At 34.8% G+C, this 27320-nt stretch overlaps 1 protein-coding gene across 1 annotated transcript; it reads left to right on the top strand.

The window, feature by feature from the left end:
• Window positions 1-13402: 13402 nt before the first annotated feature.
• On the top strand, window positions 13403-26856 carry TFAM (transcription factor A, mitochondrial). The gene is made up of 7 exons (XM_016127657.2): window positions 13403-13648; window positions 14208-14326; window positions 15539-15609; window positions 16010-16159; window positions 19206-19301; window positions 22826-22882; window positions 23376-26856. Exons 1-7 carry the CDS (start codon window positions 13548-13550, stop codon window positions 23517-23519), a joined length of 738 nt encoding a protein of 245 aa, XP_015983143.1. The 5' UTR covers window positions 13403-13547; the 3' UTR covers window positions 23520-26856.
• Window positions 26857-27320: the final 464 nt, after the last annotated feature.

Here is a 27320-nt window from a genome sequence, read left to right as displayed (position 1 = left end):
GAGTGATGCTTCTCATTCTCAGATTTTGATCAGACTGTTCATTCTGCCTAACATGCCCTCTTCCCCAATTCTTTAAATATTTAATTTTCTGTTTCTTTTTTCCTTACCTGTTGAGGAAATAATTAGTCCTTATTGGTGCTATCATGACACTCAGTGTGCATCTTTCCCCTCCAGCTTTATTGAGATGCAAGCGGCATAAAACATTGTATAATAAAGTAGTGCAATTGTGTTAATTTGATACACTTACATATTGTGAAATGATTACCACAGTAGGTTAGTTAACACCACTGTTACTTTACATAATTACCATTTCTCCTTGTTGTGAGAACATTTAAGATCTACTCTCTTAGCAACTTCAAGTATATAATACAGTATCATTAACTATGATTATCATGTTATAACTAGATCCCCAGAACTTGTTTATCTTATAACTAGAAATTTGTCTCCTTTGAGCAATCTTCCCACCAACACACACACACACACACACACTTCTCTGGCAAAAACCATCCTACTCCCTGTCTATGAGTTTGGCTTTTTAAAATTACACATATAAGTGATATCATACAGTATTTATCTTTCTCTGTCTGACTTATCTCACTTAGCATAATGCCCTAAAGTTTCACACATGTCACAATGGCTGGATTTTCTTCTCTCTCATAGCTGGATAATATTCCATTGTGTGTGTGTGTGTGTGTGCACATCTCTCTATATATATCTGTAGATCTATATATCACATATTCTTTATCTATTCACCCATCGATGAACACTGTTTCCATATCTTTGCTATTATGAATAACGCTACAATGAACATTGGAGTGCAGATATCTCTTCTATATCCTGTTTTCATTTCCTTTGGATATATATATACTCAAAAATGGGATTGTCAGATCGTATGGTAGTTCCATTTTTAATGTTTTGAGGAACCTCCATACTGTTTTTCATAGTGGCTGCACCATCAACAATGCACAAGAGTTCCCTTTTCTCAACATCCTCATCCCTTTTCTCAACATTTGTTATCTTTGGTTTTTTGATAAGAGTCATTCGAATAGGTGTGAGGTGATACCTCATTTGGTTTTTCTGTTTCTCTGCTCATTTTTAAATCAGATTGTTATTTGCATTTGCTATTGAGTTGTACGAGTTCCTTATATATTTTAGATATTAACTCTTAATCAAATGTATAATTTGCAAATAATTTCCCCATTTCATATATTCCCTTTCATTTGCTGATTATTTCTTTTCCCGTGCAGAAGCTTTGTAGTTTGATGCAGTCCTACGTACTTATTTTTGTTTTTGTTGCTCGTGCTTTTGGTGTCATATCCAAAAAAAATCATTGCCAAGAACAATATCAGGGAGGTTTCTCTAAGAGTTTTATAGTTTCAAGTCTTATCTTTAAGTCTTTAATCTATTTTGAATTAATTATTGTGAGCAGTGTAAGATAGGGGTCCAATTTTATTATTCTGCATATGATTATGCAGTTTTCCTAGTACCATTTATTGAAGAGACTCTTCTCCTCACTGTCTATTCTTGACTCCCTAGTCAAATATTAGTTGATCATATATGCAAGGGTTCATTTTTGGGCTCTTGATTCTGTTCCATTGTTCTATGTGTCTCTTGTTATGCCAGTACCATGCTGTTTTGACTAATAGAACTTTGTAATATAGTTTGAAATCAGGTAATATGATACCTTCAGCTTTGTTGTTTTTCAGAATTGCTCTGGCTATTCAAGGTCGTTTGTGGTTCCATCAGAATTTTATTATTCTTTTTCTATTTCTGTGAAAAACGACTTTAGAATTTTGATAAAGATTGCTTTCAGTGTGTTGATGGCTGTGGGTGATATCAACATTTTTAACAATATTAATTCTCCCAATCCATGAACACAGGATATCTTTTCACGCATTTGTATCTTCTTCAGTTTCTTTTTATAATCTTATAGTTTTCAGTTCACAGACCTTTCACCACCTTGGTTAAATTTATTCCTAAGTATTTTGTTGTTTCGATGCTATTGTGAATGGGATTATTTTATTTTTTTCCAGATTTTTTTTGTTAGTTGATAGAAATGCAACTGATTTTGTGTGCTGATTTTGTATCTTGCAACTGTATTGAATTTGTTGATTAGTCTATTAGTTTTTTGGTGTAGTCTTTAGGATTTCGTATATATAAGACCATATCTGCAAATAAAGAAAATTATGCTTCTTCCTTTCTGATTCTGATGCCTTCTATTTCTTTGTTTTGCCTAATTAATCTGATTAGGACTACTATGTTAAATAGGAGTGTCTCGTTTCTGATCTTAGAGGAAAAGTTTTTAACTTTTCACTGTTGAGTATGATGTTAGCTGAGGGCTTGTTATGTTAAGGAATGTTCTTTCTATACTCTGTTGAAAGGATGCTGTGTTTTGTCAAATGCTTTTCCTGCAAATTGAGATGATCATATGATTTTCAACTTTCATTCTATCAATTACTGGCTTGCTTGTGTTGAACCATCCTTGCATCCCTGAGATAAATCCCACTCGATCATTGTATGTGATCCTTTTAATGTTCTGTTGGAATTGTTTGGTAATATTTTACTCAGGAGTTTTGCATCTATATTTATCAAGGATTATTGTCCTGTAGTTTTCTTTTTCAGTTTCCTTATTTGGCTTTGGTATCAGGGTAATGCTGGTCTCATAAAATGAGATTTGGAGTGTTCCCTCTTCAATATTTTTTGGAGTAGTTTGAGAATGATTGCTATTAATTCTTCCTTAAATGTTTGGTAGAATTCAGCAGGGAAACTGTGAGGTCTGGGCTTTTCTTCAGTGGGGGATTTTTGATTACCGATTTAATCTCTTTATGATTGGTTAGTTCCAATTTTCTATTTCTTCTGGCTTGGCGTTTCTAGAATTTATCTGTTTCTTCTAGGTTATCCAATTTGTTGGTATATAATTGTTCATAGTAGTCTCTTGTGATCTTTTGTATCTCTGTGGTTTCAGTTATATCTCCTTTTCAAATCTGATTTTATTTGAGTCTTCTTTTTTTTTCTTAGTCTAGCTAAAGTTTGCCAATTTTTATTATCTTTTTAAAAATCAACTCTTAGTTTCACTGATTTTAAAAAAAAAATGTTTCTGGTCTGTATTTCATTTACTTCTGCCCTGATCTTTGTTATTTCCTTCCTTCTACTAACTTTGGACTTAGTTTGTTCCTCTTTTTGTAGTTCCCTGAAGTGTAAAAGTAGGTTGTTTATTTGTGATCTTTCTCTTTTCTTAATATGGGTGTTTATCACTACAAAATTCTCTCTTATAACTGCTTTTGCTGCATCCCCTAGGTTTTAGCATATTGTGTTTCCATTTTTGTTAACTTCAAGATATTTTTAAATTTCCTCTTTGTTTTCTTCTTTGATCCTTGAATTTTTAGGAGTGTGTTGTTTATTTATAAATATTTGTGAATTTTCCAGCTTTCTTCCTGTTATTGATTCCTAGTTTCATACTACTGTGGTCTGAAAATATAATTGTTATAATTAATTTGTCTTCTGAAATCTAAGATTTGTTTTGTGACCTATCATATGATCTATCCTAGACAATGTTCTGAGTGCTTTTAGGAGAACTGTGTATTCTTGTGCTGCTGGGTGAAACGTTCTGTATATGTCTGTTAGGTCCATTGGTCATAAAATATAGTTCGAATCCAATGTTTCCTTACGGATTTTCTGTCCGGAAGATCAATCCATTATGTTGAGAACAGTGTATTGAAGTTCCCTACAATTATTGTGTGTTGTCTATTTCTTCATTCAGATTTGTTAGTGTTTGTTTAATATATTTAGATATTCCAATGTTGGGTGCATATATATTTAAGATTGTTATATCTTCTTGATGAATTGACCCCTTTATCATTATACAATGACCTCTTTGTCTCTTGTTACAGTTTTTGACTTAAAGTCTATTCTGTCTGATATAAATATAGGTACCCCAGTTATCTTTTAGTTTCGATTTGCATGGAATATATTTTTTGATCTGTTCACTTTGAGCCTGTTTGTGCGCTTAAGGCTGAAGTGAGTCTCTTATAGGCAGCATACAGTAGGATATTGTTTTTTTTTTTAATCCATCCAGAATTTATTCTGTTTATATTCATAGTAATTATTGGTAGATAGGGACTTATTATGCCATGTCATTATTTTTTTGGCTGTTTTATAGTTCTCTTATTTGTTTCTTTTACTTTCTCTGCCTTCCTATGTGGACTGATAATTTTCCTTAGTGGTATGCTTTGATTTCCTTCTCTTTATCTTTTGTGAATATATTGTAAATTTTTGTTTGTGGCTACCATGAGGCTCGTATTAAACACTTTATAGATATAACAGTCTATTTTATGCTAAAAACAACTTAAGTTTGATTGCATACAAAAACTCTACCCTTTTATTTCCTGCCTTTTATGTTTTTGATATTACTAGTAACCTCTTTTTACATTGTGGATTCATTTAAAAATAAGTGTAGCTGTAGTTATTTTTAACATTCTTGTTCTTTAACCTTTTTACTGGAGTTAAGTGATTAACATACCACCATATTGCAGTATTAGGGTATTTTGAATTTGACTGAATATTTACTCTTACCAGTGTATTGTATATTTTCATATGTTTTAATGTTCCTAATCCGCACCCTATTGTTTCAGCTCGAAGACCTCATTTCAGCATTTCTTGTAAGGCAGTTCTATTGCTGATTAACTCTATCACGTTTTTCTGGGAAAGTCTGTTTCTCCTTCATTTCTGCAGGTAGAGTAGTTTTGGGTGACACTTTTCTCCTCTCAGCACTTAGACTATATCATCTCATTTTCTCCTAACCTTTAAGGTTTCTGCTGAGAAATCCGTTGATATGGCTTTATTGTTACTCCCTCGTAAGTTATAAGTTTCTTTTCTCTTTTTGCTTTTAAGATTCTATCTATCTTTGATGTTTGACAGTTTTATTACAATGTATTGGAGACAATCTTTTCAAGTTGAGTTTGTTTGGTGATCTGTGACCTTCATGAACTTGGATGTTTAAATCTCTCCAAAATTTAGAATATTTTCAGCAATAGTATCTTTGTTTTCTGCCCCCTTGTTCTCCTTCTGGAACTTCAGTAATTTGCAAATTGTTTCTTTTTATGGTATCCCATAGATCACGTCAGTTTTCTTTACTCTTTTTCATTCCTTTTTTGGTTTTCCTTTGACTGGATTATATGAAAGTTCCTGCCTTTTAACTCACAAATTCTTTCTTATGCTTGTTCCGTTGCGTTGTTGATGTTCTCTATTGCATTTTGTTTTCATTCATTGAATTCTTCAGCTCCAGAATTTTTGTTTTAGTCTTTTTTTATGATTTGTATTTATTTCTTAAACTTCTCATTTTTAAAATTTATTGTGTTTCTGATTTTTGTTGGATTGTCTTTCCGTTTAGTCTCTACTTCATTGAGTTCCCTTAAAATAGCTATTTTATCAGGTAAATTTCAGATCTCTGTGTTTTGGGGATTAGTTTCTCTAAGAATGTGATCCTTTGGTGGAATCATGTTCCCTTGACTTTTTGTGTTCCTTGAGGTTTTGCATTGCTGACTTTACATTTGAAGTAGCACCTCCTCTAGTCTTTACTAACTGCCTTCAGAATTCTGAGACTTTCTCGAACTTTCTGTAGATATACCTGCTCCATGATTCTTGCTCCCTTTGTGGCAGAATCCTTAGGCTTGTGTGTCTTCTCTCAATCCTATAATGTCCAGGTTGGGTGCTGACAGATTGCCCTTTTTTCCCAAAAGCATTGCTTAAATTCAAGTTAGTAGACTCTCTGGCGTGCGGATTCTGGCTGTCTTTCTGTGTGTACTCTCTTGCTGTATGCCAAATCTCACTTTCACTGCTGTCATCAGAAGTGCCCAGAGGGAGCTGAACATAGGGCGGGGTGTGTGTGCATGAGGTGCGTGAGCAGTAGGGGTTGCTCATGGGCCAGTTGAGGGGATCTGTGAGTGAGGCATCCCTAGCAACTCAAGGTCTGGCATCTTGATGGAGTCCACAACACAGTTAGTAGGGTCCCTTTAATGCCCTCAGAGAATTCTATTTGGTGCTCTCCCATCCTCTTCCCGCTCTGCAAGTCTAAAGTTCATGATTCAGTATTCTGGATGGCCTGAGAGAATAATGAGCTCCTTTCGCAGTGTTGCATACAGCTAGGGAAGTTGGGTGCTCACTCTCATGTTCTCACTTTCCCTCACTGGAGAAATCACAGTCTCAGAAGATATCTCTTGGCCCTAAGCTGTGCCATCTTGGGAGGTGGCTGATATGGGTAGTCAAACTGTTTATCTTACGTTCTCCAGTGTGTTCAAACTCATATATATATATATATATATATATATATATATATATATATATATATATATACATATACATATACACACACACATACATATTGCTTCAACATTGTCTTGGAAGTTCTCTGCTAGAAACCTAGACTTACATAATGGCTCTTTCATTTGTAAGTGATTATCTAAGACAGTGTTTTGCAAGGTTCCTGGACTGTGGCCATGAGGGTTAGAGCTGGTTCATTGGCCACTGAAGGGTCCTCAGTCAGAATCCAAATCTGTATGCCTGTTACTCAATGCGCAGGTAGGCGAGACTCCTCCTGGGTCCTTTGGCAGATGGTGCTAGATCCCACAGCTCCCAAAAAGGCACTTTTGTTTGAAGATGGATGCTAAATTGTTGTTGAGGGGGAAACGCAAACGAGGGTATCTTATTCAGCCATAATGCTGATGTCACTCTACCCACAGTGTGTATCTTTATAATCGCGTTTTCCATGCCGTATTATCAGTATCATTAACTGCGAGATCCTTGATGTTTCCCATTTTTGATTTCCTGGGATGTAGCACAGTATCTGGCACATATGAACTCAAGTATTTATTGAATAAATAAATGAATGCATTTAGGTCTTGAGAGAGGATTTAAGTGACATATTGAAGTGAGGAAGACATTAATTAAAATTTTTTTAAAAAGTCAAACAAAGATAATAAAATAGAAATAAATGAAAATCACCTCAGTAGATCTGTGTGTAATTAATGAGAAAAAAGATTAGGTGGGGAAGGCAAATCTACTGGATATGATACCTTGATTTGATAACCTGTAAGAACTCAGTGTAAGTTTTCGACCAGCAAAGTGATGTAATAAAAGCATTTGTTTAGAGATATTTATTTAGCAGAGAATTTGAATTGGAATAGTCTGTCGTTCTACAAATTCTCAGTCATTCTTTGCTTCCATTTACTTAACTGGTCAATGAAATCCTGCTGATTATACTTAGAAATGCCTTTGGAGTGTGAACCATGGTAGTCTCTTAGTTTTGAATCTCAACCTTTCTTCCTTGGATTATAGCAATAACTTCCTAACTAATCTTCTTTACAGTCTCCTCACTCCCAACACTCTTGTGCTCCTACCAAAGAGATTTTTCTAAACACAATTTTAACCTGCCTAAAAAGTTATTTGTCTGTCTTTTGCTAATGAAATTTGTGGCATCTTATATATAGCCCTTACCAACCAAATGCCACTCAACCTCTTTGGATTTGTCTCATATCACTCTTTTTCACATATATTTTGTTTTTAAGTACATTGTGCTCTTATGTATATATGTGACTTGCAGATACTGTTTCCTTTTTCTGGAAAGCACCTACACCCTTCCCTACTTGAAAAAAACAGTTCAAATGTCACCTACTCTATGAAGACATCCCCAGGCAGATTTAAACAGATGGATCATGCCTTAGTCATCCTTGTATTTTTAGAACTTTTGGCAGTATCTAGCATAGTACTGGCTTCTACTAGGAACTGAGTTAAAAAAATTTATTACAGAAAATGAATATTACTATTGTATTTTGAAAAAATATAAAACAATACAGATCTATATTAAGTAAAAAGTGAGTACCATCTACTCACTCCTGTGATACTTAGGTATAATCACCATTAAATCCAATTTTGTGGGTATGATTTTCACACTTAGGTATAATCACCATTAAATCCAATTATGTGTGTATGATTTTCACACTTTTTATGCATGTACATCCATACATTTGTATGATTTTTTAAAATTTGAACCCATGTTATTGAATGACTGAATGAATGAGTGAATAAAGGAACTTCAGGTGTTATTTAAACAATCTACTGATTAAAGAAGTCAAGAAATTGTCTTTATGGATATAGAAAATAAACAGTGTGAGTGCTGGGAAAAAACCCCTGCAACTTCATGACTGATTTCTCTATATTATGCTTACTTAAAGTCAAATATAATTTCAAAGCTGCAAACTGGATTCATAGGTGGAAATTTTTAATAAGATGCAACAAGGAATATCAGTTTCCATATCTGTATAATAGAAATAATTCTACCTTGTATGATGAATGAAAGGATCAGAAATAATATATTAAGGATGCTTGGCACGTAGTTGAGCAATAAATTATGATTATTTGTATTGATCAGGTGTTTTTAGCAATGTGAGGGCAAACACTGTAGGTTATCCTGTTTTTTAAATAGCAATATTCCATCAATATAATCATTCTGGGTTACTTACACTCTTTAAGTCAGCTTTCAGGAATATCCAGCAAAATGAATTTGGGTTTTAAATTTGCATAAAATTATAGCTATCCTTTCTGCTTGTCCTTCCTCCTACTGACTCATAGATTCAGTTTAAAATAGTAAAGCTATATTTATTTTGAATAATGCTGTTACGGCAATGGCTAAAAATAACTGATATGCTCTTAATAATTAAGGCTGCATGCAGACTTTGTTCTAATTGAGAAATAATTCATACACCAATTTAGATATCTGGGAACTATTAACACGAAATAGATCTAATTTTTTTCCCATCCTTTTGTATACTGATTTTAAAGGCAAACTCCAGTGAAATGATAATAGACCCTAAGTGAATGAAAATAGTTTGAAATAAAAAATTGTATGTGTAGTTTTCTACAGTAAATTTATTAAAATCTTGATTTATAGGAAAGATAAGATAGTAAATATTCGGATTATAATTTTTCCCTGTATTGCTACAATGAATTATACTTCCATAATTTCTGCATGTTTTACTTTATTTCCACAGTAATAATATCTTACCTTTTTGTGCCACTTCAATGCTTATTACAGCACTATTTAATTGCTGATGAGGCAATTGTCTTTAAATGTTTTTAGTATAATCTCATTTCTAGAAATGTATTTTACTTATGAATTCAGAATTAAATATATTCCTCTTGCTAAGCCTAGTAGGTGGTTGCTTCTATTGTAGCTGAATTTATCCATTATAATGTCAAAAGAAAGATGGCTTTCTTATAAGAATATTTTTTCTTCGAATGATATCTATGTATCCAACTGCATTATTCAGGAGGGAATTATCTTGGTCTCTGACCGCTGCTGCCATTTATTGGTGCTACCTTCAGCTTTACCAGTGTGCAAGTATCGATAAACCATGCTCATTACTTTCATATATATATTCCAAAACTTTATATGGTTCCCATCTCAATATAAACTGTCCCTTCTCTTGGCAAATAACACGTCTAAAAGGCAGTTACTTTTTTCTGCATGGCCAGATTTGAATATAAATAATTCATGCAGATACTATTTTTTTCTCCCTTCATACCTCTCTCCCTTCCTCCATCATGCTCAATGCACTATGCTAGGTACTATAGGGGATTGAAAGAAAAATAAGACTTGGTTTTGTCCTCAAGTAGCTTACCATCTATTGAAAAAAAAAAGGATTCAAAAACAGTGACATATGATATGTCATTAGTAAATAATACAAGCTCACACACTAGAAGATCCAAGGAAGATATTCATATTTTGGGCTAGAATGTTGTGTAGTGTGTTGACTCAATCCGAGGGTTAGTATGATATGAAGGGAAAAGCACAAGACAATGAATCAGAAGACCATGTTTCAACTCAATAACTTGCTAACTATTGTAACTTTATGACTTGGGCTTTCTGAACTTAATTTTTCTCGTCTGTAAATTGAGAACCATGGTCATGATAATACTTTCTCTACTTCAATTTGTGAATCATATAATCAAATAAAATTATATAAGAATGTTCTGAAAACATTAAAGTATGATTTCAACCTGATTATGTTGTTTTAATTTTTCATCACATACCATAATGTTTATGCTCAAACACTAATTTAAGGAATGTTAAAAATTCAATAGGAAAGAGGAAAAATGCTGGAATATGTATATAGGTATGTATGTATGTATGTTATTTAAAGGGAGAGGAAATGACAAAAAAAAACATGACGGGACTATGATATAAATCTCACTTTTTTTGTTTGTGGATAATTCATACTATATAATTACTTAGAAGCTAATAATGATGAATAATATAAAGATAATTATAGCCCCTACATATTATGGGCCAGGGACTCTAAGAACTTTTTATATATTTTCTAATTTAATCTTCACAACTATCCTAAGAATCAACCATTATTGCCCCCATTTCACAAAGGAGAAAACTCTGAGTCAGAGAGATTCTGAGTCACATAAGGTAGTAAGAGGAGCAGGATTTGAACCCAGATCTGCCTAACTTCTAAATCTATCTTCTTAGCCAGTAATTTCCATAACTTTGTTATATCGCACAAAATGCAATGGTAAACTTATTTAAAGTCCAGTGAAATGGTTTGATATATTTATTAAATCAGAAGACATTGATATTTAAATAATAAATTATTTCAAGCGAAGGCGAAGTGAATGAATCTATAGAGGAAGCAAAAAGGTCAGTTTATGATGGACTTGTGAGCCATGTATGAGAACTGAAATTTGATTCTGTGGGTAATCAGGAGCCACTGAAGATTTCAAGTACAGAAATATGACCTGCCTGGCATAGAGTTGGTGTTCTATACGTACTCGATGAACAGATGAATAAATGGGATTTGTCTTTTAGAAAGAGTGACCTCGTGATAGTGTGGAATATGATTTGGAGAGAAGACTGAAAAATAAAAAAACCACTGTAACTGTTTGTGAAAAGATGACAGAGCCTGAACTGGTGGCATATAGGACCTGGATGGTACTAGCTTGGAGAGCCAATTATGTATATTTCTGCCCATCTTCAGGTTTAGAGACACCAAGTTGGTAGTTGGAAATCAGCAATGGTGGGAGTATTTCAACCACAGATGTTGGCAAACACTACAAATTAGGTCTTTCTTTTTGGAGAGCTGATTTACCAACACACTACTGGCCTCAACAAAAAGTGGAAGAGGAGAAAATACTGACTAAAGGGGTAAATGAGGTAAAATTAGCGATACTTATCATCAGTTGGTTGATGGGGAGGAGTGTCAATGGGAGATATTATAAAATTATCAACTTTTTGGCCTGAACGAGTCAAATGGGATAGTGGTGGCTCTTACTAAGAGAAGTTCAACACAGGGGAAAGATTATAAATTCTGTTCAGGGAAAATTGAAGTAATTTGTGAGACAGTAGTTTTATAGATATGGATTAAACGGAGAGGTCTGGATTCAGTATAAAACATGGGAATCAGCGGTGGCTCAGCGTATCACCTGATAGTTATCACCTGATAGTTAAAGTCATGGGAGTGGATGTACTTTTAAAACAAGATAAAGGGATAATCCTGGGAAAGGCTATGGTAAATTTTCATGTTTTAGAAAGTAAATATAAATGAAACCATGTCTTTTTGTTTAAAGACAATTTGAGAAAGTAGGTAGAATTAAATTTTTTTTGGGTAAATACTGCACTTGGAATAAAATCACTATAATATGAATGAATTTTAAGGAATATTGTTATTTGATGAAAACAAATGTTCTAGATCAGATTTATAAAATTTTTACAGCAAGATGCATCAAAATCACACTTTAAAACAAAAATATTTTTATTATCCAAAAGAAGTTTAACTATATCAAACATCTGAAAGAACAAAAACATTCTATAAAAACAAAACAAATTATTTACAAAATGTGATTATAAGGAATTCTATACTGACCTCTCCCTTGGTGCTATATTGTAATTGTTTATTTCTTTTGCTCTGCCATTATGCTATGTTTTATTTTCCAGCAAGAGTTTGACTTCATATTGGTTTTTTATTCATAGGTATATGAAGATGCCTATAAGGCAGACTGGCAGGCATATAAAGAGGAGATAAACAGAATTTAAGAACAGCTAACTCCAAGTCAGATGGTATCTTTGGGGGTGGGAAAAATACTGTGTCTTTTATCTGTTTGGGGCCTTGTACATAGCATGTATTCATAAAAAAAGATGTTTCTTCCATGGCAGGATGGGAGGTTTGAACAGATGATCTGGAAGATCCCTTTCGAACCTGAGAATATGAGAAGTGCTGATAGTGGCTTACCACTTAAAAGAAGTGGGCTTAGTCCTTAGTGGCACCAAAGGGCCAATCTCTCAAGGCTACAGAAAAGCTCAGTATTACACTGATACGAATTTTCTAACAATTAAAGCTATCCAATAAAGGTAAGGCTGTTTCAGGAAGTGGCTATCTTTGAAGTAACTATAATGTAAAAGCTGAAAGGGTCCTTAGATATCTTCAGTTCAGGTCTTCCCAATCTTTTTCATACCGTTGCCTACACAGAAAATGGTTGTACAGCACATCAATATGTCAAAGCGCACTTGTCATAAGATCTCAGGGCTTCAATTGGGAAACTTGATTTAGCACAAACTCCTCATTTGCAGGGGCGAGGGGGATTGAGTGGGAATTGATACATTCCTGGATCAAGACGTTAATGTTAATGCTGGGGCTAGAACTCACGTCTCCGGATAACTAGACAGTCTCCTCCCCACAAATGAAACAGGATTAGATGTCAGGTTTGAAGACTGGGTCAGTGTTATTTGCAGTAGATAGTCTAGATCGGTATTACTTGCAATGTGGTCCCATGACTACTGGCATTAGAACTTGTTAAACCTCGAGGAATTTTTTAAAAACGTAGATTTATAGGCATCACACAAACACTGAACCAGGAGCTGCAGTAAGGCCCAGAAGTCTGCATTTTTAGGTTTTAAAATACGCCCCATCCTCTACACCCTTCCTCAGCAGTATTTTTGGCTCCAGCCCGGGCTTGAACTGAGCGGCTCGGCTGGGTATTCTGCGCCCGCCAACCTGACCTCATAGCAGCGGCACAACCACCTCGTGTCCTGGTGGTAAAACTGTCTGTTACGTACTAGCCCTTCCGGCTGTCACAGGCGGACCCAAGCAGTGCGCGGTCTGGGAGAGACCTCCGCCATACCTCCATCAGCTCCTGGCCTGGCGGAGGAACGGGGGCTGCGAGCAGAGGTGGCTCAGCAGCGCCCCGCTGGAGGCCAGGGCCCTCCGCAGGCGAGCCGGGCTGCGGTTTCCCTTCTCCGCCCCGAGCTCCTCCTCCTCGTTTGCAGGCCGGCCCGCAGGGGGAAGCCACTACGGCGCCTGCGCCAACTCTGCCTCACCCCGCCCCCTATCTACCAGCAGGAAGTTAATAGATTTCCCATAGTGCCTCGCGAGTGGTGGGCATGATAGCGAACTTGGTAGGGTTGCACGCGGGTTCAAGTTGTTGTTGGGGTTCTTTTGTGCCAGGGGCCTCTACAAGCTTAGGGCCCCGTTACTACTTTGTCAGCGGGTGCAATGGCGCTTCTCCGGGGTATGTGGGGCGTGCTAAGTGCACTGGGAACGTCCGGAGCTTCTCTCTGCGCAGACTGTGGGAGTAGACTGCGCTCTCCCTTCAGGTAGGACCACTCGCTTACGTCTCAATAGGCGGCTGGGCTAAGGGCGCCCTAGGGCTGGAGTGTAGATAGTTTCTTCAACTTTCCGTCCCTCCTAGGAGGTCAAGGCCACGTTGACCCTTTAATTCAGACTTCGACCTTGCCAAGGGAACGGTGGCTTTGGTACCAGGCCTTACCCCATCAGTACCCCGTACCTTGCTTCCGGCCACCCCCCCACCATCCTGCCCCTCCCCACTGTCCTGGAGCATTAGGTTCGGCGTTCTCTGCTAAGTCGCGCCAAGAGTCTCCCGCCATCAGCTAGGCGCTGAGGAGGCGGGGCCCAGGAGCTAGACTATAGGTGCTTTCTTTCACTCTGCTCTTTCTAGGAGGTCAGGGCTCTGAGACTTAATTTCTGCAGGCTCTTCCCTCTGGTTAGGACATGATTTTAAATATTATTAGCTTTCTTCTCGAAGGTGTCATATATAGCATCTCGGTGAAATCTTATTTGGGATCTGTTTATGCACATACGAATATTAGCACTTAAATACTTGATATCGCTTATTTTCTTTTTATTTATGTGTAGTTTTGCGTATATACCGAGATGGTTTTCATCCACCTTGAGTAGTTATCCAAAGAAGCCTATGACTTCATATGTTCGATTTTCTAAAGAACAGCTACCCATTTTTAAAGCTCAGAACCCAGGTAAGTAGTTTTGGGGCTTTTACTCTTCTCTGAGTCATAAAGAGGCCGCTAAGCATTTAAATTGCAAACTTGATTTTCACTACCAAACCACCCAGTGACTGCAGGAACATAACCATTCTATTTGATGATCTGTAAAATGGGAGATATAACATATTTTTTTACCAATTAGGAATGCTTTAAATGTAATTGAGAGCTAATGAAAGGAATTTTTAAAATAGCAGCATGTAGAGTGGAAAGCAACCAGAGAAGAGAGTGTGAAAAAGGTGAATTTGGGGCCCAGTTGCCACTGGCCTAGAGGACCATTGATTAATCGTTTTATCCCTTGCTTACCTCCTTTTGCCTTGGAATAAACGAAGTTTCAGTAAAATACCTTAGGTGGAAGTATTCTGTAAACTAAAGCTCTGTAAAAATAACTGCTAATTTCAAGAGCTTTTACATTGAAAGATTCCCAGATAGGATGTTTGTTGACTCCCTAGAAAGGCTTTGTGGCCTTCATTTGGGGTTGTAATTTTAAGATATTTGCTAAGTTAATTATAGCTAATTTTTGCTTATGATTTCTAAAGCCCTTTCATGTGCAGTACATCACAGGACACTTGTGAAAATCAAATGAGCTATAATACATTATAAAGAATTGGTTTATGAGACATTTTAAGTATTCATGTCTTTTAAAGTATAGGAGTTGAAATTAACAAGTGGTTTGTTAAAGCATTTACAACCTGTCATTCCAATTAAGATGAGGAAAGAAATGAAGAATAATGAATTGATTTTAGAATAATTGTTTATTTGCAAATGGTATTTCTATAATTGAAATACAAGGTGGTGATATATGAATCAAGAGTATCTTGTTTATTCAGGTTTTATGAATTTAATTCTTAAAAGACTTGAAAAAAATGTTTAGATTGAAATAAAGAAGTAATAAACTTGTCATTATTTGCTTAAATTAGTAATCAGTTTCTGAGACTGTTTTGTTGATATGTGATATACTCCTATGGTATTAGATAACAGACTAACAATTTGGATAAAGTATTGATTTATTTATTATTTAAATTCGTTGGTTAAAGTAAAGATAAATCATTGTATTTAGTTGTATAGAGATGTCTAATAGAACTTAACTTTTAGAGTTAATGGGTTATATGCTTCCTAGAAGTCTTTAGAAATTAATCCTAAGACATAAAATTTTGACATCTTTTCTCATTTTATTCTAATCCATAGATGCAAAAAATTCAGAACTAATTAAAAAAATCGCCGAGCTATGGAGGGAACTTCCTGAGTCAGAAAAAAAAGTAAGCATATAGATTTTCATCATTGCTGCAGTTATTCTATAGTTAGGAACAATTGTCATGTCCCTTAAGGGACCAGATGGCCCAGATTTTTTAACATCCATTTTCTACAGAGGAACTTCATACATTCTAATCTACATAAACGATGAGAATATGATGTATGGGGGTGGTGGTGAGGGGTTGACAGTAATTGAAAGCTAATTGCTAGACTCTCATCTTGGTTAGCACGTATATGAAAAAAATACATGTTTTTAATCCATATAAATGTGATTCCATAGCACATTTTCCACTTGGTGGTTCATTTTGTTTTTATCTGAAGTCATGCAGTTGTCTTTCCTTGGCAGGTATGCTATGTTTTATTTTCCAGCAACAGTTTGACTTCATATTGGTTTTTTATTCATAGGTATATGAAGATGCCTATAAGGCAGACTGGCAGGCATATAAAGAGGAGATAAACAGAATTCAAGAACAGCTAACTCCAAGTCAGATGGTATCTTTGGAAAAAGAAATCATGCAAAAACGTTTAAAAAAGAAAGCAATAATAAAAAAGAGAGTGAGTATCATTAAAATATTATTTTCAGTTGGCAAAAAACTAAAATTTATATAACAATATAGGTGGTTTTTCTCTTATTTCGATATGTGTGGCTATATGGTTGTATGTCAGGAAGTGTACTTCGATTAGGAATAGCTCTCTTCTGTCACTAGGACCACTTGCCATTGAGTTTATCTTGGAAACCTTTGTTACTGCTTTCAGATATATCTGAATTAAAGATATTTAATTAGGACTAGAATGAAAGCTGAAGGAACAGAGTTATGAAATAGCTAGATCGAGAATAGTAAGAATCTTTGCTTCTGGGTCTTGCCTAGAATAAATCACTGATTTCGATTGTTCTATAGGTAATGGTAAGTTTGATTCTGAATATTGCCAAATAGACTGAATTTATTAACACATCAGGGAAAAGTGCCTGCTGTATCTTCACATGGCTCGAAAATTGTAGTGCTTAGCTTAAGGTATTAATCCACATAAATTCCATTTCTTGAAACTTAGAGTACATTTTTCTGTAGAACCAGTACTAGGTATGAGGTGGTCAACTTGATGGTCCAGTACATATACTATAAAAAATGGTTAACAGAATTAAAGTTATTTCTCTGCAAAAGTAGATTACAGCCTTTAATGTGAGATGCCACAGTTTCTATCCCTGACCCTAATGTCTTAAGTCCTCTTATCTCTAGGGTTGAGGACTCAGCCAATTTCAAGGTAATGATGGTAATCTAAGGTTGCCGATTCAAATAGTAAAAGGGAGCCAGAAAAGATACCAAGAGTGAGAAATATAGTCTCTGCATAGGGATGGTATTCAGGGGATGTGAGTTCTAAAGTTTACTCTCCCTTTCTCCTTAAATGTACCCAGCCAGTGCTAAGGGTGAAGAGGACTAGAAATGGAGATTGGCCAGATTAAAGCGGTTTTCCTTTCAAATATTTTTTTCTTCCTTTCTTTTGGTATTCTTATGCTTTTGCTACACCTATTGTAATTGTCCCATAGTCTCTGCATATTGTGTTCCGTGCTTTTCCCCCCAAGTCTTTATTCTCTTTGCTTTTGGGTTTGCAAGGATTTTAATATTATGTCCTCTAGTTCAGAGATTCTTTCCTCAACCTGTGTCCAGTCTATTAATAAGATAATCAGAGGCATTTTTCATTTTAAATCAGTGTTTTTGCTCTCTAGAATTTCTTTTTGGTTCTTTCTTAGGATTCCCATTTCTCTGCTTACATTGGCTATCTGTTCTTGCCATTAGCATATTAATCATTTGTTTTAAAATTCCACATCTGGTAATTCCAACATCCCTGCCCTGTCTGGTTCTGATGCTTGCTTTGTCTCTTCAAGCTATGTTTTTTGCCTCTTAGTATGCCTTGGAATTTTTTCCTGATAGCAGGACATGAAGTACTGGGTAAAAGGAATTGCTATGAAATAGGCCTTAATGTGGTGGTGAGGTGTGGGTGCAAGGGAAGCGTTCCTTAGTCCTTTGATTAGGTCCTGGTCTTTCAGTGATCCTTCGCTTCCAGACTGTGACCTGCACAAGTGTTTCTCACTTTTTTCTCTCTTCCTTAGGTGGGTCAGGATGGCTAGAGTGGCCTGGAGTTGCATATTTCCCTTCCTTAAGTTAGTTAAGCTCTGATAATACCCCAGCAGTTTAGGGCTCTGGTTAACTAGTTTCCCCTGAAGGCAGGCCTTGTTAACAATAACAGATTGCTCAGGCATTTCAAAATCATTCCTTTTCCCCTCCCCATTCTGGAACCAGGGGGGCATAGTTTTAGATAATGATTGTGGGAATCTGGTCAAGTTTTTAGATTTATAAATCTCATAATATTGTTAGGGCTCTCCTATGACTGGGAACTCTGAGAGTTGTCCACACAGGCTCCAGCAATTTCGTTACTTAACTAGCACTGACTGGTTCATGCAGCGGTTTCTTCCTGAATCTCTGTTGCTCTGCTCTGGTGAGCCTCAGCGTTTCTGTATTGACTTGTCTGTCTCTCCAATTTTGGGGGCAACAGCAGTTAGCCCTTGGTCCTTCTTCATGCATCCAAAAAGAGTTGTTGATTTTTCATTCTCTTCAGCTTTATTCTTGTTAGGAGGGAGTGGTGATTTCCAGGTTCTTGTTGAATCTGAATCCTGAGAGCTTTTTCCCTGATTTCCACATTCCTTCATTCCCTGTTGGAGTTTGTCTTCCCATTAAGGATATCTAGTACCGACCAGTTAGAGATCAGGTGAGATGTGTGGGAACCAGGAAGTTGTAAGTGAAGCACCTAATAGTGATTCTAGAAATAAAAGGGGCGATAGTTAAGTTGTGAAGTACCTGGGGTCTACAGTAGTTTCATGACTGAGAGTTTCAGGAAGAGGGAAATCAGAGGAGCTCTACTTTTACTTATGAATTAAAGTTGGGTTCATTATTGATTTAAACATATTGTCATTAAAAGCCACAAAATTTTGTAAATTACAGTACTACTCACTTATCCAAATTGAGACACTAGGTTAGGATAATGCAATCTCTTTCATTCTCTGAATTTAGATACTAAATTGATTTAGATAGCAAGGGATACTTGCATTTTTCCATCTTCTCTTCTTTTGATGTGGAGTAAAAAGAATTTAGCACATCTTTTGAGCTTTAGAGGTTGAGAGACATGCAGGGAAAGAAATGAAATGAGAGATTATTAAACAGGTACTCAGTGTTCATGAGTTGTGTTGGAGACACGTAGTAGTTTGGCCAAGGAGATGGTAGTGTCCTGTAAGGATGAAACTGAGGTTGTGATTGTTTCATACATATGTGCTCAGTTACTCAGTTCATGGAGACCATGAAAATAATATATAAAAGAAATGGTTTTGTATGGAAAGTAACTCATAAAAATCTATTATAATTTTTAAAAATTAGTGCTATCAAAAAATTCTGACTCCAGGAAGGGTTAATTTCATACTTTATATGAGAATCTTAATATTCATCTTAAGAACATTCTATATAATGCATAGTGGTGAATACAGTTTCTGTAAGTAAAGTTGAGTTTCATAGAGGTTAAAATTATATCTTACTCTTTCATTTTTATTACTCAGGAGTTAACAATGCTTGGAAAACCGAAAAGACCTCGCTCAGCTTATAACATTTTTATATCTGAACGCTTCCAGGAAGCTAAGGATGGTACATCACAGGTAAAACAGAACTGCATTTGTTTTTTAAAATTTTGTTTATTTTAATTTTAAACATATTTAGGAAGTTTTAGGGGTACCACATGTCAGGTGGTGAAGCGAAGTAGAAATTGCTGTAAACAAGTATTATATATGAATAAGACCCTCTTTCTTGTATCTTATAGAAAATCCTTTTACCACATATAATTAATTTGAGTATACAATTGCCAATATATATAGTCAACTTTTTAAATTTAAAAAACATATAAAATTTTTAATTTTATTGGGGTGTTAAAATTCTAGAGACTTATCCAGCAAGTCTTAACTATTTTACAACCACAGGGAAAGAATGAGAATAGAGCTATAATGTTTTGTACTGGGTTTTGAGTATAACCTGTTGCTTCATGTTATATCCTTTAATAAAATTTTAATTATGCTCATGGGGTTGTTTTATAAAAATGAATGTTATCATATGAATGTGTCAAATTAAAAAAAAAGCTTGTCATTCCTGTTGTGGCTTAGTCGTTCCTTTATTTCCTTCTTAGAAGCTTCAAATTGAAAATTGTATTTTTCCTTTTATAATATGGCATGTTAAGAAAAGTGGATGTTCAGATCCCTAAGTCTGGTCAGTTTGAGACGTTTTTGCCACTTTGCCTCTTTGGATTATTTGGTTCTGTGGTTCGTGTCACAAATCCTGTTTAACATATGATTAGAATAGTATGTATATGTGATGTAGTCTTCCCTGGCTAAATACTTTCACTGGTTTACTCCCTTTGGGATTTCAAATTCAGTTTTTATGGTTCTACATTACTAAAATGCAAGCCTATTTACGTTTTTAGTAGGAATTTTGTCTGTCAGTAACTTATCTTGGATTTACTTTTCTTACCAATACGAGAAGGTTACATGCTAGGGAATCAGTTTTCCTGGTTTTAACCTGACCTTACCTCTATTTTAACCTATTCGGTGCTGCCAATTTCTGAGCTACTTGGGGAATTCTGTGTTGTAATGCTTTGCTTTTTTGACTTTCCCCACTGCCAGTTTGGGAAATAGCATTCATGGGTTAGGTAAGCCAGAAACCATTTCTCCATGTACTTTACAGCTTCCAAAATTTAGTGTTGGTAGTGCTCTCTCCTATGTGGGTTTATGCTTTAATTTTTTTTTTTTTTTTTTTTGGTTTATTCATTTGTTTATTTAAAAATACACAAATTTATTGCTCACAGTTCTGGAGGCTGGGAAGTTCAAGACCAAGGTGCTGTCAAGGTTGCCTGCTGGTGAAGGCCTTGTTCCGGGTTCATAGCTGGTGCCTTCTCACTCTGTCCTCATATGGTGGAAGGGCTCATTTAATGGGGTTCTAGGAGGAAGCAAAACATCTTTCCATCTCTTTAAGTTTTTATTTAAAAAATTTTGTCATAAATGAATTATTTAGGTGAAAGATCAGATTGTTTATGCATGCAACTTCTTAAATTATTGTTAACTTGGTGAATATGAAGCTTTATGGAATAAACTTTCCGGATAAGTAAAAGATTAGTTATGAGAGAACCTAGAGCTTTAAAGTAATTGCTTCCAGTGCTAAGACTCAGACCAGTTATTTAGTGAGTAACTGTCCCTGAATACATTTGAAATGTTTATAAAGATAAGTTTAAAATGTTCAAAACATAATGGTTATGTAATCTCAGGTACTATCTGGTTCCTTTATTTTTGTTGATAGGAAAATAAAATTCATTTAGAGTTCTGGTCAGAACAATGAAGTTCCAGTTAGGACAATAAAGTTCATTATTCTCACTGTGCTTTTCCATAAAATCACTGATGATCTCCTCCTAGCTTTAAACAGATACTATTCAGACTGCATTTCTCTCTTCTTCACACTCCCCTTCTTCTACCCTTCTGTCAACATCTCTGCCCTTCATTTTCTGCTCTCTGGGAGCAAAAGCACAGGTTGCACGAGGTGTGCTGACTGTCCTCTCTGCCTCTTTTCCCGCCATGGGATTCCTGTATACCTTTAATTTTATAGATGAAGAACCAAGCCTAAGGGAGATAATATGACGTTTTTCCAAGTTACATAATTAAGTTCAGCTAAGTAAAATTAAGGACTGGTGTATTGTTTCTACAACTACACCTAAACACTTTGCACACATTTTAGAATAAAACATTAAATTACAGGGAAGAAATAAAACAACTCAGTCTCTGAAGTTAGACAGTAACAGAGTGCAGATTATACTTGACTATTAATATTTCTGGATCAAAAAAGGTAAATATCTTCAAAAGAAAGGAAACCAATAAAATGAAAAGGTAACCTACCTAATGGGAGTAAATATTTGTATATCAGAAGGATTAATATCCAAAATATGTAAAGAATTCATACAACTCCGCAGTGAAATATTCAGGCCGATTAAAAATTGGGCAGAGGATCTGAATAGACTATTTTTCCCAAGAAAACATATAGATGGCTAACAGGTACATGACAAGCTACTTAGCATTACTAATTATCAAGGAAATGCAAATTGAAACCTCAGTTCACTTCATCTGTTTGAATGGCTGTTATCAAAGATAAAAAATAACAAGTGCTGGTGAGGATGTGGAGAAAAGAAAACCCTGTGCACAGTTGGTGGAAATGTAAATTGCTGTAGTTAGTCCACTATGGAAAAAACATTGTGGAGGTTCCTGAAAAAGTTAAAAATAGAGCTACCATATGTCCAGCAAGTCTATTCTGGGTATTTATCCAAAGAAAAAGAAAACACTAACTGGAGAAGGTATCTGAATCCCTATGTTCATTGCAACATGATTTACAGCAGCCAAGATGTGGAGTCAATCTAAGTGTCCCTCAGTGGATAAATGGATAAAGCAGCATGTGTGTGTATTGTATAATGTGTATACTATATGTAAAATGGAGTATTATTAAGCCATAAAAAGAAGAAAATCTTTCCATTTGCAACAACATGAAGGGATCTTGAAAGTGAAATAAATCAGACCAGCGAAAGACAGATACTGTATGATCTTACTTATATGTGGAAAAAAGAAATATAATAACTGAGCTCATAGATAGAATTGGTAGCTGTCAGGGATTGGAGGAGATAGGTGAAATGGATGAAGGTGGACAAAAGATGCAAACTTCCAGTTGTAAGTCCTAAGATCAAATGTACAGCATGATGACTAGAGTTAATACTACTGTATTGCATGTTTGAAGTTTGTCAGAGAGTAGATCTTAAAAGTTCTCATAAGAAAAAAAAATTTATGATGACAAATGTTAACTAGACTTATTGTGATTATTTCAGAATATATAAAAATATCGAATCATGTCGTATACCTGAAACTAATACAATGTTATATGTCAATTATATCTCATAAAAACAGATAAATATCTTCATTCTAGGCGTTTTGAATGTTTTAACAAGTTTAATAGTTTAGAAAGAAAAGGTTAAGAATTGATGAGATTTTGCCTGGGATTCTTGATATGAGTTTTTGTTGTTGGAATGAATAATAAAAAAAAAGATCTTTCTTTAATTCTCGCAGTCCCTACATCTGGTGCTTAAACATATGTTGTTTTACAGTTAAAGCTGAAGACTGTAAATGAAAGCTGGAAAAATCTCTCTAGTTCTCAAAAGCAAGTAAGTAGTATGGTTTTAGTCTCAAGTGTCTAGTTAGAATATTTGAGGGAATACATTGGAGTAAGGCTTGGTTCGTGTGAAAGCAGCCTTATATTACTAATAACACAGTTAAAGTGTCTTTAAATAATTTCATATTCTTAGAACCAAATTGGTTTTTTTATTTTGGTAGTTTTTGACTAAAAATAAATTTGGTGTTTGAAATAATGTCACACAGAATTTAGTGTCCACTGTATCCAGTGATAGTCACACCATGCCTCTGTTCCTTTCCTGCATCCCAAACCCTGAAATTGTAACAACTTCATTAATACAAAATTATCTCTTAAGGACTTTTTTCTCATTTAATTTTTATCTCACAAAAATATTTCTTCTCCAGTACCTTTTTTATACGTGTAGAATAATAAGGTAATTTCTAAAGTATGTATGAAAACGTCCAAGAAATTAATTGCAAACATTCTTTTAAAGAAATCATTTTAACAGTTACACTTTTTCTCAGGTATATATCCAACTTGCTGAAGATGATAAAATTCGTTATTATAATGAAATCAAATCTTGGGAAGAACAAATGGTTGAAGTTGGACGAAATGATCTTCTCCGTCGCAAAATGAAGCCCCAAGCAAAAAGCACTGAGAAGTGTTAAATAGAAGATTGAGTTATGTTCATAATGGATAGATACAAGAAACCAATTAGGTCTCAATACCTGGAGCCGTTGTAAAATTAGAAAGGATAAAGTTGGTAAACATTTTATACTTAATTCCTTTTTCTTTAAGCCCATGGACTTCTGCCAGTTCAATACATTTTGTATTAGTATCTTGCTTTGGAAAACCCAAACAGATAAAAAATTCTCTTGAAATTTATTTTGTGTTTAGGAACTACTAAGGGTCAAAATAATCCATGAAATGTATCAGTGATCATTTTACCTTTGATAAAGGTGAATCAGACTGTGAAGTTTTTTAATACTTGACGACTATGGGAAGAGTATTCTTGTTTCCTTATATTATGGAGGCAGGGGTTTCCTATTCAAAAGTGTCCGAAATTGTAGAGCCATGGTGTTCTGTGATATGATTGTGCATTGTTTAAAAGAGCGCCAGGAACTCATCTAGGTAAATTCCAATTCCTAGGTATTGTTCACATTATATTCAGAGTTGGTGGTAATGCAAGGGATTGCTGGTTTCGGTTACAACTTTTTGTATAAAGGATAGGGAGATTTATAAACCTTTTCCTCATTGTCCTTTTTCATAAATTAAAAACTAAGAAATTATGTACCAAATCTATGCATATTTTATATTGCATAGAATACATTTTTTGTGTGTTTCTTAATTACATGTTAAAGATGTAGCAGTTGTTCTACAGCTTCTTTTGGTCTTTTTTTTTTTTTTTTTTAAGTGAGGATGTGTATTCTAAATTATTTTTTCTCTCTCATGTGAGTACATTTATCCAGAAAGTAGAGAACTTGTCTGGTAAGTTTTAAAATGAGAGCTCTAAAAAACAAAAGTCTCCAAAGTCTCTAGACTTGGAAGCTGCAATTTTTAAACATTTTATATAACATATAAAAGCCTCTGTAAGGGACAGCCAACTTTGGCCCACGGGCCAAATCTAGCCCACTGCCTGCTTTTCATGGTCTGTGAGCTAATAATGGTGTTTACAATTTTAAAAGGTTAAAGAAAAAAAGAATATTTCACGACACGTGAAAATTAACATGAAGGTCATTGTCCGTAGATAGTCTTATGGAGTCCAACCATAGTCATTTATTTATTATTTATGGCTACTTTTGTGCAACAGTGACAGAGTTGAGTAGTTGCTACAAAGACTAGCCTGCAAATGCTAAAATATTTACTGTCTGACCCTTTACAGAAAGTGATTGTCAAGCAGTGGTCTCTAAGTATAGTGTAGTGTGACAAGTGTTCCAACATATTAATATGATGGGATAGGTTTTTAAACTATTACAGAGGTTCTTGCTTTAGAATCTTTGTCACCATAGTCTTAAGAGGAAAGAGGTCAAATCACTTACAATCTAAATAAACTTGTCCCACAGTATTAGCAAGAAAAATACTCTTGTTTCAAATTACGTTGCAGTAAAATAAACAAGATCTAGTATGGAATGAGATTTTCTTAAATTATTTGCTATGGCTTGGTAAAATGAACCTTAAGAGTTTTCGAGTTAGCATATATCACAAAAACCTTACTTTTAGCATTTGTTTACCTCTTGGGAGAGTTGAGAATTTTCAAAATCCACATTACCTTTTTGAGAAAAATCATGTGTCTTTTGTCATCAGTTCACAGGAATAGGATAACTCAAAATTTATATATACCTTATATTACGCAGAATGCTTAGAAATTCTAGATTCCTTATCTCCAGAAAAATTTTGAAGATTTTTGTAATAGTAGATAGAAAGTAAATAAAAATCATGAAAAAGTGACTTGTTAAATACTGAACTTGACAAAGTTAGGGACCGAAGAGAAAAAATATAACTTGAGAGGAAGCTCAAGATTTAAATATTTAAAGTTTGGTGTTTTCAAACAACTTTTACCCTGTGGTTGGGAATACAGGACAAAGTTGGCTATTAGTTAAATAGATACCGTGGGGAGGAGCGGTTGGAGAAGAGTGTCTGTCACAGTCTTTCTAAATTGGATTTCCAGGAGAGAATTAAGCCCTAATTCTCTGTGGCATCTAGAATGGTACTGATTATATACCATACTTAGGAGAATGGAGAAAATGACCCATGTTTACTGTGTTCTGGGTTTCACACGAGCCCAGGGAGCACATAGGAGTCAGTGTTTGTAACATAGGATGGGTGAGGTAGAGATATGAGTTATGTATGTATACATCTGTAGGACAAATGTAGTATAAAGCATCCTTACAATTACCTTTTTCTGAGATATTTTATCATTCAACTACATACACAATTTTATACAGAACACATTTAAATCCTTTCTAACCAATTAGAAAATTCATTGTCTAGTAAGTTCTCAGATGTTTACAACTTAACATAGGGGGAAAAGTGTGAAACAGTGAAAAGAGCTAGAGCAGAACCATTTTATGATATCAAATTTTGTTATCTAAAGAATATCATTGTTAATTCTTTAAATATTACAGCAATCATTCTACACCTTAGTAAACTTCAGTACATGTCAAAGACTGGTATGCCATATACCAGATGCCATCCAGTTTAACAATAGGTGTAAATTTTCTATTATAAAGGATAAGAACATACCAATAACCGATGGCCACTCATAATAAAGCCTTACTTTTAGATTTAAGTTGAGTCAACAAAGTAATTGCTGTAGAAGCTAAAGAAGAATGCTAGGGGGAAAGATGCTGAAGAAATGATGAAAAGCAGTGTTTTTGCTGTTCTGAGCATATGTTCAGTCATAAAGAGATTTTTATACTTCCGTTCCTTGGCATACCAATATTAGGTTTTTTGAGATAAATAACAGGAAAGAAGGTTGTGTGATTATTTTACTTTCTGGTGTTTAAAGATATTGTGTGCAGATTTAATCTACTGTAATCATGTAACGTTGCTGTAGCTTTTGGTTAACTCCTTGTTTGGAAATGCCATTTTAAAACAAGGCATATATTTTATAGTTCCGAATGTGTATATTTAAATTTCTGAATTAAAATATTAGAGTTGATTTAAAATAACTAGAAAATTTTAGTGATTTTTCTGACCTGTACCTAAAATTAATCATCACTGAGTTTTTATAATTAAGTGATAGTATCCATTGTTTTTCTTAATTTTTATCAGTATTTACTATAAGGATATTCTCTCCCTTTCTTTCCTCACAGCTACTCTTTCTCCTCTTCATAGCATCAAGCTCTTATAGACAAATTTGAAAACGTTACAAGGACAGACTGTTGAAATTTTAAAGTAGTAATATTCTTTTTAAAATCAAACCTTTGGAAAGAATAAGAAAATGAACATGTTTATGACTTTGAATTTGTAAAACTTTCCAAACAGTAAAACTATACAAAGTTAGCATCATGAGTTTCTCACATTGTTCACAAATGAAATACTTTTGGTAATCGATTAAATCACTGATTATATTTAATGGAAAATATAGGAAACACAAAATAATTTCCTAGTATAGTTATTTCAGTAGCTGTAGGGGATTCGTTCCAGGACCCATTCTCCATCCCCCTGCCTTATATACCGAAATCTGTGGATGTTCAAGACCCTTACATAAAATAGTCTACTGAATAGTAGTTGTATTGTTTAGGGAATAATGACAAGGAAAAAAAAAAACTTGCTTATAGTCAGTATAGACAACCATGTGGGCTTAACTACATAGTACACATTAGCAACAGTATAACTTTTTCCATTATTTTCAATGAGCAGTTGAATCTACAGATCTGGAACCTGCAGATACGGAGGACCAACTATACATTTAAACATTTAAAAATAAATAATTTTACTGGCTAAAGAGCTAGATGCTTAGAATT

This window comes from Rousettus aegyptiacus, unplaced genomic scaffold (genome assembly GCF_014176215.1).
Source record: "Rousettus aegyptiacus isolate mRouAeg1 unplaced genomic scaffold, mRouAeg1.p scaffold_m13_p_6, whole genome shotgun sequence".
NCBI classification, from domain to species: Eukaryota; Metazoa; Chordata; class Mammalia; order Chiroptera; family Pteropodidae; genus Rousettus; species Rousettus aegyptiacus.
The sequence above is the reverse complement of the archived record's forward strand: the minus strand, read 5'-3'. Positions and strand labels throughout refer to the sequence as shown.